General features: G+C 47.6%; 2 protein-coding genes across 4 annotated transcripts in view; one reads left to right on the top strand and one right to left on the bottom strand.

Annotated features, from left to right (window-relative positions):
• The window catches only part of TRIM55 (tripartite motif containing 55), a 44,150-nt gene extending 39,108 nt beyond the window's left edge, over positions 1–5,042 (top strand). For 2 of the 3 annotated variants that reach the window (XM_062570319.1, XM_062570317.1), the window contains one exon: positions 2,243–5,042. In XM_062570319.1, the coding sequence (XP_062426303.1) occupies positions 2,243–2,353 (111 nt within the window). In that variant the 3' untranslated portion in view covers positions 2,354–5,042. The remainder of the gene's footprint in view (positions 1–2,242) is intronic. The other variant, XM_062570318.1, reaches the window with a different exon arrangement.
• Positions 4,863–6,254, bottom strand: CRH (corticotropin releasing hormone). The gene is made up of 2 exons (XM_062570320.1): positions 6,215–6,254; positions 4,863–5,646 (listed from the first exon to the last, which is right to left on the bottom strand). Exon 2 carries the CDS (start codon positions 5,629–5,631, stop codon positions 5,110–5,112), a length of 522 nt encoding a protein of 173 aa, XP_062426304.1. The 5' UTR covers positions 5,632–5,646; positions 6,215–6,254; the 3' UTR covers positions 4,863–5,109.
• Positions 6,255–18,114: the final 11,860 nt, after the last annotated feature.

The following is an 18,114-nucleotide window of genomic DNA, read 5'->3' as shown; positions in this document are numbered from 1 at the left end:
AAATGACAAGGTTCCGGTGTCATTCAAGTAGAAAAGGAATAAAAATGCAAGCAATGATTTTTTAAACCTCCTTCTAGACATAATGCTTAAGGGAGAGGAAGAAAAAAAAGGGAGAGGGGAGGCAGTCCCATGCAGGGTTACATACGCCACTGCGGGCTTGGTGCACAAAATTGCACAATCAGTTTGAAAATTAGTTTTAGCTATCCTAAGCACTCCAGTTGTGCTTCCGAAATAAAAGGCAAAATTTTCAACATCACAGAGGACTAATAAACCACCTAAACTTCTGCATCCAATGAGATCAAGCAAGTACAGAATCCCTTACAATTTTGAAAATCTAGCCATTTATTTACTGCTGATATCTGACTTTTGCAATCTGGGTTGGAACATTTCAGCTGAAAGGTTTGTATTCAGCACTTTTTAGGACTGAGACTCAGATCTTCTATGATCGAGACTTGATTAGCTATGTGCCTTTTCAGCTGAAGATCTGGCCCCACAGGCCCAATTCCTTACAATGCTTTTGCATAAGCCTAGGAGATGATGGTTCCCACCAGTGTTGCTGAAAATGGACTCACATAGATAGCTATTTCTCCCCGATTTTTCACTGAATTTGTGTTCTTAATAAAGTATATGGTAGAGTTAGCGAGCAAAACAATTTTATTTTGAAAAGTTTCATGCCCACAAAAAATCCTTTCTGAGTCCTGTACTTTGGTGTTTTGCTGCAAGTAGCGGAGGTGTCTTACTTCAAAAGCATTAACGTAAAATTGTGGCAAAAATAGTCCATATTTCAAACATTAAGGCAGATTCTCAGCTAGCAGATCACTGAACCTATTAAGGCTATTCCAGTCCAGAGCAACTGAGGATCTAGGTCTGATGAAGAAGCTACGAACTCTGATTAGATATGAGTAAGGTGATAAGGAGCGACTTTCTTTCATACCTCCGTACTGTGTTGTCTGTTGGTGGCGCGGCACTCAAAGAGGTGGTAACTGGAATGAAGCCCACTGGCCAATTTATACATAACATGCCATCACTTCTCACTAATTCCTATAGCATACTTTAACATTAAATACTTACAAAAATGCTTAGAAAAATCATCCATCCCATGCTTCAGTTCCTCATAAGCATCCCTGCTTCACTGTTTGTTCCTGGAAATGTATGTTAGCATCACTGCTTTGGTAACTTTCTGTTTTCAGACAGTGTTATAAATGATGGAGATGTGTTAAAATTCAGAGGACACTACTCTGCCGTTTTCTCTCTGCTGTGTAATATCTTGACATCAAAGAGTCCCTCCTGCAGTCATGTTGGTGTTCCCAAAGTGAGGTGAACCCCTACACAGAGAGGACCAGTAGAGTGGGCCCAAGGCTTTTACAACTATTTTAATGTTAAGAATGTACAGTGGTGTATGTGTATTTATATATATATAGAGAGAGGGGTAATTGTGAGTTTAATAGTGAAGATGCAAAGCATCCCTTATCCATCAAAATGTCCGTTTTTGTTCGTTTTATCTTTCATGGCATTTCTGATAATAACACAAAGCTAGACTTCACTCTGCCAAGGGATCTGAAGACTCTGGGATTAGTAAAACTGTTTCTCTATATTCTGGTGACAAGTTAAATGTTCAGCTAATTAATAACTCCTGTTAGTGATTAGCAGATACAGTATATCAAGTCCAGATTCCCTTTTTACTGTAAGTGTAGGATACCTGTTTTCTGCACCTGGGAGCAGACGCAGAAGTTTATTTCTGCATTATTTATTTTCTGTTCTTGGGCTGAGTAAAATTGAAAGGAAATAAATATTAAAAGACTTTAAAGAAAAAAAAACACATCCAAAGCACATTTTGTGACAGCTGAACAAGTATCACATTGAGTGGCAGTGCACTGACAATAAGTTTTGGCTTAGGACCACATCAATCTGGAGGCCCAGCTACACAAGCCAAGCTGGCTCAGGATAACTTACAAACAGGCAGTGATCTCCCAGAGGCCCAAATCAGGATTAAGCCCTTTGCGCAGGGGCAACACACGCACACATAGTGTAACACTTCCTCTGTTGGTGTCAGTGGCAAAAGTCCCACTGAATTCTCTGGTGTTACTACTCTGGCTGGCCTCTCCAAGCGTTCATGTTCCCCACCTTCTCCCTCCGCCCCCACATAGTACATTCTGATTTTCTGTGTTCTCTTAAAATCGTAAGGATTTTAATTCAAATCATCTTTTCCTCTTCCATTTGTCAACTTGTCCTTCCTTTGCAGACTGGTTCTGAACCGTCCCCTCAAGGACGCATGGAGGAAATGCCTGAGAGGGGTGACGAGCCGGCTCGTCATGTCTTCTCCTTCTCCTGGTTGAACTCCCTGAACGAATGATGACTCACTCGGGCTGGCTTCTGGTGTGCTTCTCTGAGGGACCGCAAGCGCAGGCAGCCTGCCTGAAGTCAACAATGAAACAGACCTGGAAAGGGACATCCGAGCAGGTTTCATTCCCAGGAACTCAGCTGACCTCCACACTGTACCTGGCCCTTGAGATGATGGAGTCCTGAAAAGGGTGGGAGCGCAGGGACAAATTGCTGTATTGCTGTAGTCTGAGCGTTTTTCAATAATTTCTTGTTTCCAAGGGGAAAATGGCATCACTACAGCTGTAGGATGAGCACTGCTAATGTTTCACTGTTTATTCACTTTCCAGCATGTCTTCGTATCAGAGTAGATGCTTCATCCACGTTATTAGTTAAAATGCTAATATGATAGTCACTAGTAGTATCCTTTACCAGTACAGAGTGTTTCCCCTCAGTGTCCTCCTGAGTCCAGCCCAGACAGCTTGTCAGTGCCAGTGACATCGGTGAAACTATCCCTCTTCAGCACCCCCAGATCAGGGTTAAGTCTAAACTCCTCCCCGAGGCTGCTTCTAGACCCCACAGTACTGGAGCATCCTGTACTGCAGGAGCTGAACGCAGGAGGGGAGAAGGAAGCTCCTGTTTCTTCCTTTCTTCCTTCTGCACTTGCCTTTGCTGCTAAGTCACAGCATATGACACTCACACAAACAGTCAGGCTTTTTTTGGTTTTTTTTGTTTGTTTGTTTGTTTGTTTGTTTGTTTTGGTAAGGAAGGTGCATAGCAGTAGGGATGAGGAAGATGTGCACACCAAAAGCACTGGCCAAACCCCCCCATGCATGCGTGGGGTGGCACACAGCTCTGACTGTGTGGGGAAGCAACTGGAATGCTGCCCATGTCTGTCCAACCTGCATCCATGTTTTCTCAGTCATGTGTGAGATCAGCACACAGGAAAGGAGACATATCTTTGCATGAAACTGGGGCGCAGTGAGGTGGCCAAGGTATTTGTTTAAGGTTTAGTCCAAAGGCACCAGGGCGCACTGTGGAAAAGGCTAGTGCCGAATGTCCTGTTCCTTGTGCACAGCAGATGCTGTGCATGGCAGATGTCTAATGAAACCAGATTTCTGTCTTAGAAGTGCATCTGTAAGATGCAATGAAGGTGAAACTGCAAGTTTCATCACTGGGGACAGGTATCAGCACTCAGTAGTGTATAAGGGAGACTGTCAAGTTGTTGGTAATGCCCAGTGCCATAGAGGACCAGGTTCAAAGCTCTGATATAGTTATATGTGGATCTTTCCAGGATCCTGAGTCGGGCCCTAAACACATCGTTTTTGCACGCACTGGCTGGCAGAGCATGGGGCAGTGCTAAACACCCTGCCCAGAGCAGGACAGGTGAGCCTGGCAGTGCAGGCACAACGTGGTGTCTGGCTAGCAGGCTTTGAGGGACAATCCATCTATCCAGCCCCAGTCCTGACTGTGCCTCATTATAGGGACTAAGTCACATCAGCGAGTCATCACAGCTCTGATTTATATCTATTTCCCCTGGAAAATGTTCCTGCAAGAGAAGTTTTGGAGGGTCATGTAGGTGAAATCTGTAAAGAGCTTTGAGATTAATACTGCCCAGAGCCAGCACCTTTCTGCACCATCATCACCGCGTTGCCTCCTGCTGCTGCAGGGGTATTTCCCACAGATCTAATTTGGGGTGAGGGTTTACAGTCACAGGTCCCATTCATCCTTGCAGATTTCCACCAGTTCCTTCCACAAAGTTTCCCTCCGCACACCACAGCCTTCCTAATGCCCCTCGGAGGGAGCCGACTTCATGACTGCCACTGGGATGAGCAAGCCCTGCCAGAGGAGGCTGCCCGGCCCCGGCTGCAGCACGGGGGAGCTCGGAGGAGCCCCCCAGCCGCGGGGGCGCAGGGGCCGGCAGAGCCCCGCACCCGCACGGCAGGGCCGGGGGCCGCCCTAGCCCCCCGGAGCAGGCAGTGCCCAGGGCTGGGGGCTCTCCGACGGGGCGGGCCTCCGGGAGCCGCCTGCAGGAAAGGCGATTTCCCGAGGAGGAGGAGGGAACCGGCACGAATTGCCCGGCTATTTGCAGGGATAAACCGCAGTGCTTGCAGGGCCACGCTTCGCTTTGCCCTCCCTCCTGGCAGCCCGGCCTGCGGGGGCGGGTTGGGTCTTACCGCGGCTTGTCGCGGCGCTCCGGGGCCCTGGGCGCCTGCGGCCGCGGGGCGCCCCCCACCCCACCCGCGGGCAAGTGCTGAAGGAAGGCGAGCAGCCCTCAAGCGTCTAGGCAAGAAAGTCTATCAAGCCATCGTCACTTTGCAGCTTTTATTAAAAATATAAATATTAAACATTCTCTTACACAACAAAATTGACCGAGCGCTGAAAAGATGTTTTATTGTGAAAATGTTTACAGGAGAAAGTGGACTTAAAGTAGCTTACAGAGATTCCCCCTCCCACCTCCCTGCCCCCACCAGAAAAGTTATCTCTCTTCTTGGCAACATTTTTTTCCAATGCTCACACATCCCTACGTAGCGATGTCACTAGAATAACTGGGAAATGGAGAAATAAATAAAGGTAGGGGAGGTTACAAACGACACTCGTGTTTCTGCACTTGGTACACGGTTGTGCATGCTAGTCAAGGGACAGAGGCTGTTCGGAGTACACCCTTCTAGGTTTAAAGCTATATAAAAATAAAGAGATGACATCAGAGCAGCACTATGGTACATCGGACTGTGTAATTATTCTTGTGCTAACTGCGGAATCTCTTTGGCAAGGCGGGGAGGGGCCGCTTCACTTCCCGATTATCTCCATCAGTTTCCTGTTGCTGTGGGCTTGCTGCGCCAGCTGCTCGGCGCGGGCCATCTCCAAGACTTCTCGCAGGAGGTGGAAAGTCAGATCCAGAGAAATCGGGGGCTCCTCGGAGCGCTTCTCCCTCTCCACGGCCTCTCCCTCGACTTCGCCCTCCTCGGGGCTCTCCAGCGAGCGCTCGGGCAGCTGCTGCAGCTGTTGCACCGCTGCTCGGAAAAAGTTGGCGGCGGCGGCTTCGGGCGGTAGGTTGCTGGTGCTGCTGGAAGAGGCGGGTAAAGAGCCAACGGGTCTCTTGCTGAGGTTGCCCAGGCGCAGGAAGTACTCTTCTCCCATGCGGAGCAGGACGGGCAGAGTTTGCTGCTGCTGCTGCTGCTGCTGGAAGAAATCTGGCTGGTGCAGAGCCCCGTGAGCGGCTACCGGGCTCTTACTGAGAGCTCTGCACTCCTGGCAGGGCAGGAGGGCGACCAGCAGGATTCCCGTGGAGACCAGCAGCTGGATCTTCATGGTCGGGGCCCAAACCTGCAGCGGCGACAGAAGGGGAGTGGGGGGGGGGGGCGGTACGGAGCACACCCGGGGCGTGCGATTAGCGCCGAAGCCCCGGCGGGAGGGGACGGCAGCGGCGCGGCGCGGCGCGGAGGGGGCGCGCACCGACGGCTGCTGTCCCGGTGCTGAAACGCGCCGCTCCGCGCCCCTTCCGCCCCCCCGCGGCCCGTCGGGCTGCGCGCTGCCCGGCCGCCCGCCGCTGGCCCCTGCCGTCGGGGCGGCCGCCCCCGCGGAGCAGCCCCGTGGGACGGCTGCGGGCGCGGACGCGGACCGCGCTGGGCTGCGTCTGTCCACAGAGAGGCGCAGCGCGGCTGCAACGCGTGTGCGCGGTCCTGCGCGGTGCTGTGCATCCGCGGGCGGCACGGCTCCTGTCCCGGAGAGCTGCGGGCTGTGGGCGCCCGGCTCCCCCGTGCCTCCCCGGCTCCCCGCCCCGCTCCTCCCCGTCCGAGGGGCTCGCCCGGCTCCCGCGGGCTCCCCGTGCTGGGGCCCCGCAGCGCAGTCCCCTCCGCGCCGCTGCGCGCCCGGGCGCGGCTCCCGCACCTACCCGGGGCGGCGGCAGGCAGGCGGCGGCGGGGCTCGGCGGTGCCCGGCGTCCCTTCCTCTCGCTCTCCCTCGGAGCCGTCTCCCGGCGAACTTGTGATCAGATTTGGTCCTAATCAGAGCCCGGGCGCGTGATTTTTATAGCTTAGACCCTCTCCTGGAATCACGCAGAACTTGCCTAATAAGCTGACGCTCTCCTGACAGCGCCGCTTGCGTGCCCCGATCCACTGCTGAATAAATCATGGGGGCCCGTCGGAGCGCCGATGGGCCGAGTTTCGCTATCGCAACCCCAAATCTCACGTCCAATTATATCAACAGATATTTATCGCCTCTGCGGTGACGTCAGCCGGGCCGGGGGCCGGGGAGCAATGTGCCCCCACCCCCCACCCCATTGACAAAAATACTTGAATGAGATTTCCTAGCGGGCGCGTACTATGAGAGGTCACACCGGGGAAACTTTCCACTCGCGGGCCGGCCCGCGGGGACGGACCCGACCGGCCCGGCACCGGGGCCGCAATCCCGAGCAGTCGCTGCCCCCCCGCCCCGCGGGGATGCTGCGTCTGGGCCGCTCCCGGGGCCGCCCCGGCCGCTGCCTCCGCCGCCGCCCGCCGCCTCCGGGCCCGTCCGCATGGCGCGGGGCCGGGCGGGGCGGGCAGCTCCGCGGGGCGCGGGCTTTGCGTGGAGCCCGTCTGTGCCCCGCGCCCGGGTCCTCTGCAAACCCGGGGGGCTGGAGCGCCCACACCCCCCGGCTGCATGCCCGCTCCGCCTCCGCCTCCCCGCTCGGCCCTCCTGCCGCTCGGCCCCGGCCCAGCGCCCTCCCTGCGGTCCCCAGCCAGCGCTCCTCTCCGTGGCCTTCATCGCTTCTTCCGTGGAAGTAACACCCGCCTTTATTTGCCCCCCTCACTCTTTGACTACCACCAGCAGATCTTCCCCAGCTCATGTTTTTTCCCTCCAGTCATGTGTTTCCCTGTTTGCTCCCCATCCGTCTGTCCTCTAGGATCTCTTAATCAGCAGGTGACTGCAAAAGGTTGAGTCCTCTTCAAAGTGCTCTCGCTTATCCCTTACACCTGCAGGCTCCAGACTGTATTCCACCAATATCTCCAGCTGCATTGCTTACCCTCAGATCTTCTCTTCCAGGAGGTCATAAAAATAGTAGGAATTCCTAAAATATTCCTAAAAATAGGAAGTCATAAAAATAACTTCGCTCAGTGCCCACTCCATGCATAAGGAATACTCTTTTTGTTTTTGCATCCCATCAGCTTTGCCAATGCATCTGTCCTGCTTCTCCACTGCCTCAGTTGCCACTTTCATCATATCATTCCCTTTAAACTGCAAAACTGCTCTGAAATCCTACTTGGTTGTATCCAGTCTAGACTGTAAATGCTTGGGGTTATGCATTTGTATGTGTCTCTGTTCGCACTGAGGAGTTGGAATGGACCACAGAAGGTGCTAGTGTGCTGGCAGTGCTAAATCAACAGTCAAAGAAATCCACTTCTCTAATAAAATAATGAGGTTCAAACAAATTAGTGCATGAGGTTAGCCACAGCTCAGTTCTGAGCATCTCCTGAGAGGTGCTATACGCTGTAACTTTTGGTCTGTCTACCTGCAGCCTTTGACATTGTGGGCGAGGTGCCTTCAAATCCCACCATAAACGAATGGAAAAACAAGCCGTAATAACGGAGCTTTGTCTCTGCATTAACTGTGTTAGCTCCAGCACTCCTGAACTGAAATGCCTATTACAACAAAAAACAGAACAGAGTATGTTGTGTAGATAGTCACAGCTATTTGTGTGCTTTAAAAGCATGTCAGAACAGTTTTCACTGAGAACAACAAGAGGTTCAGAGAAGCAGGAGCTAGGTTCAGTGAATTGGTGGAAAATGTAAGAGGCACTTCTTAAGCTCAGATTCTGCAGATGTGCTGTGGGGTGGTTTTTATCCTAGTGTCTCCATTTTTAGGTATAATACACTTTTTAGAGACAATGAAACCTCTTAAAATACTGTGATCATAAACATAAAGAAGGAAACGTTCTGATCCAAATAGGTTTTTTTAGTACCGTGGGTGAGATGAATAAGATAAAAGGCTGCATCTCTCCAAAAGATTGATGCCAGTGAGAATTTGGCTCAGATTGTTTTATATTTGTCATCATTTAAAATATTATTTAGGTCCCTTTAGGCAGACAATTTTGTCCCTTGAAGAATTACAGTCACAGCAAAGACATCAGAGGAATGGGCTAGGACAGCTCCTGTAATTTTCACAAAGCTGCCAAGTAACCTGCCAAGTTCTTCTTACCTTTTCCATGACCCTTGTCTCTCAGTAGAGTCTATATTTTCTCACACACACTTGCTTTTAATCCAACACAGTTCTGTTAGCTCATGTTTTCCCCATAGACCCTCATTGACATGTTAGAGGGCTTGCAACAATTTAAATGCAGGGAAGACTGAGAGACAGTTGGATGCTTTGATGAGGAGGAATATAAACCATTGCAGAGACCTGAATCACAAAGTACTCATACACTGAGTATGCTCAATTCTTCAAATGCAGAACTGACTTCCTAAGAACATAAATCCTTTCTCCAAAGAGTAACCAGTTTCTAGGTGAAATCTCAGCAGTTACTCCTGAAGAAGATTGCACCAGAAGAAAGCCTGGATGGATTCCCACTGGAAGCAAAAAGCAGAGAAACAAAGCAGATAACAGGTAAATCTGGATTTGAATTTTAAGGTTTGTGGTATAGTTTGAATTTAGCATATCACATCATAAGAAGAGTATTCCTATCTGGCTCATTCTGCAGACATTGGGGCAAACATAATTTTTGCAACGAATCACAAAATAGCATTGTGTAGAAATAAAAAGCATCCCGTCCATTCATCTCTCCGTCCTGACTTGGGTTGGGTGGCAGCTGATCCCTAGCTTTAGTGATCTCAAACTTAGGTACCTACTGACAGGCAATTATAGCCACTCTGCCAGAGCTAATGAAGAGCAAAAGCATGTCCAGAGGATATATCACACTGCATGATGCATCATTAGTTTGCATGATGCAAACTAATATCTTAAGGCTTCTGGAGAAGCTCACCTCATTGCCTTGTCTATAAAGGGAGTGCAGACAACTACCTTAGCCTAGTCACCAAATTTTTAAGTGGCTAATTTAGGCAAAAAGAATGCCTGTCTCATTGATTGACCATAGCAGAGAGATCACACAATTCTAAAAATAACTATATAGAAGCGATGATGTTAAACTGGGGATATGGCTCTTACTCCAGGTATTTTTGAAGATATCCATCTTCAAACATGGAAGAGCTCACACTAGAGGTAGATCAGCTTCCTACTACGGTGTAGTATTTCATTACAATTCCAGTGTTTGGCAAACTTTTCTATCATTTCACATGATCATTTATTGTGATCATTCTCAATACTCCGTCCATGTGATCAGCTCTCAAACATATGGTTTTACATCCTGCGACTATTTCTGGTGCCCTCTCTACATCTTGCCCCCTCTGAAGTGCCTGCATTCATACAGTGGCATGTGTATGCATTACATTTTCACTCAACTATTGGGTACTCCTGATTCTAAGAAATCTAAATCCGATGCTCACAAATTCTATGTATTCTACAGTAACCTGGAGAAAAAAGCAGACAAATTCCAGATATCTTATTATGCCTGGAGGGGATGTCATTTTAGGAACAAAATACATTTGCTTATTCTTCTTCAGCAAAATGAATTTGCTAGACTAATCTCAGAGACCCTCAATTAAAGCAAATTTTTAAAAAATCAATAAAAATAGATCAGTTAAATAGAGAAGAATATGTTCTAGGTCAGAATGAAGAACAAAACTGATAAGGATCTCAATTGTATCTCATTTCTTCTGAACCCATCTGTCTTCAAAATTCTCCTCTCTCTCACTGCGTTTTAATTTCTCTTTCAAACAAATTTTTAAATGATTTGACTCCAGAAAGGACATATTTGGCTCATGTCACAAGGTTTTTCTGTACTGTCTCTCACATTGTATCAGAGCTCCATTTATCCCTTTATTAAGATGTCTTTCATACAGTCCTGTGAGATAGAGAGGAAAGCTCCTTAATTTTCCGAATTTTCCAGTGGGGAACAGAAACATCAGAGGACAAAGTGATTTACCCCATACCCCACAAGGATTTGTGTATCAGGCAGGAGTGACTCTTGTATTTTCTGAGCCCAGGTTCATAATCTCAACTAGAGGACTATTTTCATTCATGGGATATTATTCATATTTTTCCTCCCAGAACATTGCCCACAAGACACAGTTTTATGGGCTCAAGGTCTCAAAAGAAGGAAAAATTCCTCCGAAATATCCCCTCGGTTCCACAGTGTCTGAGCAGGATGCAGCCCAGCTGCAGTTCACACACTCACAGATTTGCAGGGCTCATTTTGCTCCTGAAGTCTGACCTCCTGCTGAACAGAGGCCAGTAAACACCACTCAGGAATTTCAAGCACATACCTTATCCGAGCAAGAGCATACCCTGTGCTTACAGCCTTGTGCACCCGGGAAGAAGGAGGGGAGGGGGGATTTATTCACCCAAACGTTTGTAATGCAAAGGGAAGCTGGACATGCACCCTCCTGGACGTCACAAAAAAGGTGCTCGGCTCTCACGGCCTCGCTCACTAATTCTAATCAGCAAAAGGAAGTTGTAAAATTAGGCTGGGAAAAGTCGGCATGCTGGAAGGGCTGTGCCTTTCTCTTTTTGACAGCCCTCATCTAGGGAGGCAACAGCTGACCTTTATATTTACCTCACAAGACTTGTCACTTGCTATTCTTGCGCTCGAATAACGGATGGAGAAGGCTGCGCGGGTATGTATGTGAGCTCTCCCCACTGTTAATGATAATTCTGCAGGAATTAATCTCACAATTATTGGTAACAACAAGGAAATCCATCAAATACGCACTATGTGAAGGCACTGAGTAATTTGTTTTCCCGGCTCTCTTGGTGTCTGGGTATATTTTGCTGTAAGAGGAATTTTGCTGTGTGTCTCTTAGCTGGGGGTCCAATCTGTCTGTCTGTTTTTGGCCAATACTGCCACTGGGACTGGGGCAAGCACAAGAGATCAGATTCGATCTCGTGTGCATGTGGAGCAACCTATGGATTCAGCCCGGTTCGCAGTGATACAGAGGAGGGCACCCATAATCTGGCTGACTACAGAGGCAGCAGGGCATGGTCTCAGGAGAGCAGGAGGAGGAAACGCTGGATAGACGTGCAGGCACTGGGCACGCTGGCCAACCAGCAAGAGACGAGGCAGTCCAGGAGGCTATTGCGGGCCTGGAAGGAAGAGACAGGCAGGAATGCCAATATTGCCTCTCCTCAGACACAACCCCACGTCTCCACCACAGGGCTGCTGGAGCCCACCACTGCCCCTTTCCTGGGCTCTGGCAGCAGGGTGCAGAGCAGAGCCCGCAGACCGCAGTCTGCACGGCCAGTAGCTGCTTGTGGGCTTGTTTGGGGGAGGCTGCGAGCAACCATGCTCCGAAGCCCAGGAGCAGAGGAGAGCCTCACTGCCCAGCTAGGATGCTCCAACAGAAAGGCCTGCTGGGACAGTGATGGCTTTGGCCATCAAACGCACTGCTGACACTAGGGACCTTGCTTCGTTGTCATCACATGCAGCACCAGGAGTGCCTTCAGCCACTTGTGTCAGCAGCAATATTCAGTTCATTTAGCTCTAAACCTGCAGCCTTGTTACAAGCATGGGGAGATCATGCTACTGGGGTGACAGACCTGGGAGTCGCTATGGAAATAGAGACATTTTTGAGCACAGCTGTACCAGTGCAGCATTTTCCAGCATCCGGGCAGAAGCAATCCAAGCAAATAGCAGGCATTATATTTTTTTGAGTGGCCAGCCTGCTGCTCTTTTGCTAGAGGAGCAGAGAACAGGAGAGTTGCTGGAATTTGAATTTACACAAAGCAAAACCCTCACTAAAACCAAAACATCCACTGTGTCCAGTGGGAACTAAGATTTTCTCCATAATGTAAGACATGTGATGCATATATGTATAAAAGCATATAGACTGACAATTAAAAGAACTGAGTACAGGGGGCAGGTAATCATTACCATTAAAAGGGAGATTTGTGACATTTAGAATAACTCCTGCTCCTGGAATCCTGTTACAACCTCAGCTCAACAACATGCTCAAAGATGTGCTCTCAGTGCCTATGGGAATGCACTATAAAGAGGCAGCACAAGGAGATAGCTTTGTATGTTTTCTCCTCCTTTTATCCAAAATTTAGAAAAGAAACTTTTTAACCTTCAAGCTTAAAAACATGAGTCAGCAATAGCACCAAGGCTAAGAATCCCCAAATAAACATCGAAGAGCTCAGAATGTCATATTAAAAAAAAAAAAAAACTCATAATTCTGAACGCACTCTCTTTATTTGGGGGAGGAAGAGATAGGGGCAGCACAATTTTGGAATATTTGAGGCTAGAGATGGTGCAACTGCCTTCTCACTTCTTTCAAGTGAGGAAATATGGGAGGAAATACAAACACACTATCTGTCTTGAATGGCTGGGCAACCAACTATATATAGAATCTCCTCTGTCCTACTTAAGTTATGACTAATGCTAAACAATTAGAAATTCAGATGTCTGCATATTTGAAGGAGCAAACATCTCTAATGTAGGATTTGTTGTTCATTAAAAAATGTGAGAATCAAAGTCTCTCTTAGCTCTGACTAGGCTGCACTTACCAACAGGTGCATGTTGCTGGAAGTGGAGCCCCATGAGACTAATTGTAAAGGATAATGAACAAGATGAGGCGTTTCTTGGAAAAAAAAAAAGATTGTTATCTTTATAATGGCCATACTTATGCCAAAGATTGCAAATTCTTTAGGGAAAGGACTTTCTTTTTTGTTCCATGCCTGCCTGGTGTCTAGCACAACGGCGCCCTAGTCTGTGACTAGGAATCCTAAGTGCTACTGCAATACAAGCAGTACATTATAGTAAATAGTAGTATTAAATTAGCTGGGAACATGAAGGTTCATCAGCATCTCTGATGTACAGGATCAACAAACATTTCTCTAAGCCAGTGGCCAATAGAGTTTTATCTGAAAACACTTTATTTTTATGAAGAGAAGCTTGGCTGGACATTTTCTCTGGTTCCTCCAGTTCAGTGTTGGCTGGACTTTTTATCTCGTTTCTCTGATTCAATATTGCAGTGTCTGGGAGCACAGGAGTAGGTTCTGACATAGCCAAGATGAAAGACTACGTGGAGGAATCAACATACAGGATAAAAGTACAAATCATATCAGCTAATAAATGGAATAAATGATCAAACTCCAGTGGGCAAAATCTCCAGACTTCTCAACCAGTTCCCATTCTCTCTCTGGCTTACTGTTAATGTAAGGCATATACTTAATTAGTTTACTTACTAGCTGGCTTCTTTTGTCTCTCTTTTGCTTTAAAGTATTAATCACCATTACAGATATAATGGCAGGAGCCACTGGTGGCATTGCTACATACATCAGCATATATTATTCTCTTAGTAAGTGAGGAAGATCTTAGTTCTGGAAGAAACTACTGATTTTATTGCTGACTCCTGATGCTAGAAGAGCAGTGGCAAACACTAATGGAGATGTTATCATTGCTTCTCCATAACTAGAAGCTTCCAGAAAACTGAGAATTAGGTATATCTTTGGTCTGAGGCACGACAGTAATGAAATTGCAGGATGTCATTGCAATCTCTTCTATTCCAGGCTAGCAGATTGGCAAACCAAGATGGACTATGGCTATTTCCAGGCACTGAGTTCCAGATTTCTCCTTCATCAGGAAACTGCAGTCGTCTGACATCAGGCCATTTGATAATAAGCAGATCTCAAACTGCCTTGCAAAGATTAATTCCTCTGAAGTTAATATATATACCTATATAGCTGATTTCGCTCAGCACTGAAGTGCATTCTGAACTGACTGAAATGCAGCAGTTGTGTAAGGCACCAGTTGGCCAAGTCTCCTTCATTCTCACAGAAATCTAAGACAACCCAACTCCACTCGCCATCAAACCCCACAGACTGCGTTAAAACTACTGCCAGGAAACACGTATGGATACTGCATCCAAGAAAGCCCGCAAATGGGGGTGTTACGGGCAGGCCAAGCCCACGTAAGGAGCGCAGAGATGCTTCTACCTCTCAGACTTGCATCCTACTCTACAGCAATGCAATGCTGCATCTGAGACAAGAGGTTTGCAGCACAAGCTCAGCGCTCTCGTTGTGCTCCTCTGTATCTACCATTGGATAAACAATTAAACTGGAAATAGGCTAAAACCATCTAGGTAAATTCCAAGAGCTCTTCAACACCCAGGGACTTCAGGTCTGTAACATAACCTGGCAGCTCTAGGTGAAGTTTTTACTAAATGACAGAGGGCAATTGAGATTTTCACTAAGAGCCTTCAGCTAGCATTCAAGACATCAGAAGCTATGAGTTAACAACTCCTCCAAGGGTGCTTTTAGATGAGAGAAGATGGCTGCTATCAGAGTGGTCCAGGCTTTTTTTAAAACTTAAAAATAATTTCAGAAATCTAATCAGTGCCTCCTTTTCTAATAGAGTCTAATTTTAAGCAATACTTGAGTTGATAATGTCTCTTTTGAGGCAGCTACATATATCATAGAATCATAGAATCAGTAAGGTTGGAAGGGACCTCTGGAGATCATCTAGCCCAACCTCCCTGCTCAAGCACGGTCACCTCAAGCATGTTAGACACAGCTGCATCCAGGCGGGCCTTGAAGATCTCCACAGAAGGAGACTCCACAACCTCCCTGGGCAACTGGTTCCAGTGCTCTGTTACTCTCACAGGGAAGAAATTCCCCCTCACCTTCAGGCGGAACTTCCTGTGCTTCAATTTCTGCCCATTGCCTCTTGTCCTGTCACATGGGACAACTGAAAAGAGTTTGTCCCCGTCCCCTTGACACCCTCCCTTCAGGTACTTGTACACATTGATGAGATCCCCCCTCAGTCTTCTCTTCCCCAGGCTGAAGGAGCCCAGCTCTCACAGTCGTTCCTTGTAGGGCAGGTGCTCCAGCCCTCTGATCATCTTTGTAGCCCTACGCTGGACTCTCTCCAGCAGCTCCATGCCTCCTCGTAACGGGGAGCCGAGAACTGGAGACAGTACTAGAGATGAGGCCTCCCCCAGAGCTGAGGAGAGGGGCAGGATCACCTCCCTCAACCTGCTGGCAACACTCTTCCTAATGCACCCCAGGATACCATTGGCCTTCTTGGCCGCAAGGGCACATTGCTGACTCATAGTCAATTTGTCATCCATCAGCACTCCCAGGTCCTTCTCTGCAGCGCTGCTCTCCAGCAGGTCAACCCCCAGCTTGTACTGGTGCCTAGGGCTATTTTTCCCTAGGTGCAGGATCCTGCACTTGCCCTTGTTGAACCTCATGAGGTTCCTCCCTGCCCAACTCTCCAGCCTGTCCAGGTCTTTCTGAATGGCAGCAAAGCTCTCCGGTGTGTCAGCCACTCCTCCCAGCTTGGTATCATCAGCAAACTTGCTGAGGAGGCACTCTGTCCCCTCATCCAGGGCACTGATGAATAAGTTGAACAAGATGGGACCCAGTACTGAGTCCTGGGGGACACCACTAGCCACAGGCCAATGGGCCTATACAGGTTGGGAATGTCCCTATACGGCTTTTTCAGTTCCCTTGTGTGAAAAATAATTTTAGAGCAGCCAAACTTAAGGTGTTAGCAGTGAGTGTCATTGACCTTTTGGTGCTGCATTAAGACAGCAGTATGAAGTGCTGGCAAATAAACTCCCCAGGCTTGTCTCTCTTCAGTTTTCTATGAGCATCCTGTGCTCAGGGAAGATTTTAAAAATCCTTAGTTCTGTGAGACAGCTCATAAACCCCTCAAAGTTACCACCTAGGTAGTGTGCTCAGCAAGGCCTGTACCTTGAGAGGCAGATTCATAGGAACCTGGAAACTTACCTAGTAAAGGAGGTGATGTGAAAGCACTTATAGCTTTGTCCGAATTGCTCTTAGGCTGGTAACTGAGAAATGTCTCTCCTGCTGCTAAGAGGAGAAGGAGGAGGGTCCTTGGCATAATGTGGGGACTACATCTTAGTCCTTTGCTTGTCCTATCTGTATTACTATTCCTGAGGAGGAAAAGGTACAGTTTTCAGTTCAGTGGAGATGAAATTGAGCATCCTGAAATCTAGGGTTCTGACACTGACTCCAATTATCTTGTCTTGGACCCAATCTGAAATGCACACACTTCCCTCCTATTCGTCTTGGCAGAGCTTCTGGCAGAGCTGTGTGGTGGAGGCTGGCTGATGGCTGCAGAACAAGAATGAAAAGAAGATGCCAGTAACAGGAAACTGGTGGACTGGAAAATAAGGGTGGCAGTTAATGAATTGGTTTCTACATGGCAATAGGTAACTGAATTGCACCATAATGTCTTTATTATACCAGAAAGAGCAATTGCAGTAATTAGGTGTGTCTCAAGACACTCTCCAATTTCACTGCTATGTCTAAGAGGTGGAATTTTCCCCGGCTACATTTGCTATTCCTATTAACAAACACACCCCAAATTAAAGAGATGGGGAGCAAAAGAATGCTGAGCACTTCACAAATACACGGCATTTTCATTATGACCCTCCTGACACCTTGGGAACTCCCTGGTAAGCCCTGTAGGGAATGAAGAAAGGAGGTATTAATCCTTGCTGTCAGTGAAGGAATTGTGGCACACATTTTCTGTTGGAGCTGGGAACTGAACCTCTTGCCTCAGTCACAGGACTATCCTTCTCCCTTCAGCTGTTTAGCAAAATGCAATGGAGCCAACTGAGGACTAATAATTTCCACATCCTAGGTAGCTATCTAAAGGGCAAATGTCCCAGTTTTGGTCCCTCAGAACAGCTCTTCATTTCCAAATCTGATCTATATCATAATCCCTTTGCTAAGTTCGTAATAGAGCCAACACAAAGCAGAGTCAAAACCTGCTAATTGAAAACAAGATGATATTTGACTTTTCCTTCATAGAGAATGAAAACACGGTCCCAGTTCTGGAACAAAGCCAGATTTCAAATCCCGAACCCCTTCCTGGAGTGTAACCTTGTCTCTCTGCATGGTTCTGCTTGAGACAGCACAAGGAGCTGGAGGCAGAGTCGCCTCACGCTGCCAAAAAAAAAAAAAAAAAAAAAAAAAAAAGACTGCCATAGCTTGCATATCTTTACACACTCTCCATCTTTATGACCTTTATGACTGGAGCCACAGGGAATAGCTTTTCATCTGTATGTATCTTCCACTACAACATCATAGAGGTCCTATACTTTTGTCTTCTAAAAATCAGACCTGAACGATGCCTAATGCAGGGGAGTGAGGCAGTGATATGAGGGATTTCTCCAGGCTGAACTGACACCTCCAGATAACCAAGCTCTGCTCATTACCAAAATATGAATACTTCTCCTTCAGCCTACACATACAACTGGCATTTAGCTTGAGGCAAACTAAGATGTTTTCAAGAAATTAAACTGAAGTAAATCCCTCTGTGGTTTGTCTCTTCTGCTGGTGACTGAACTGAGTTGTCGCAAGTTCACAACATGGGGCAGTACAACTCCTGATGTTTTGGGAGAAAGAAGGTAATCTTTTGAACTTGTCACTCAGTGGGATTTCAGCAGGGCTGCATATAGACTTTATATTCTAAATAACCTGGGCTTCTCCAGTTCCCCATGCAGAAAATCTGCACCATGGCATTACCCAAGACTCTCAAACCATATCTCTTGATTGCGCCCATCCTGAGATCATTCTCAAGATTCCCCTAACAGATACTTCATTCACTTACAATAAACTGGCTGGGCTTTCAGCCATACTATCCTTTCGAGAGTTTAAAAAATAACAAATATTACAGTGCTAACCATACTACACAAACACAGCATGTATCAGTCAGACTGTGCTCTCTGC

This window comes from Rhea pennata, chromosome 2 (assembly GCF_028389875.1).
Source record: "Rhea pennata isolate bPtePen1 chromosome 2, bPtePen1.pri, whole genome shotgun sequence".
Classification (NCBI taxonomy): domain Eukaryota; kingdom Metazoa; phylum Chordata; class Aves; order Rheiformes; family Rheidae; genus Rhea; species Rhea pennata.
Note: the sequence above shows the minus strand (reverse complement) of the source record. Positions and strands in the feature narration are given on the sequence as shown.

Excerpts from the sequence above, each read along its gene's own strand:
- CRH (XM_062570320.1), bottom strand. The coding sequence starts at position 5,631 with ATGAAGATCCAGCTGCTGGTCTCCACGGGAATCCTGCTGGTCGCCCTC.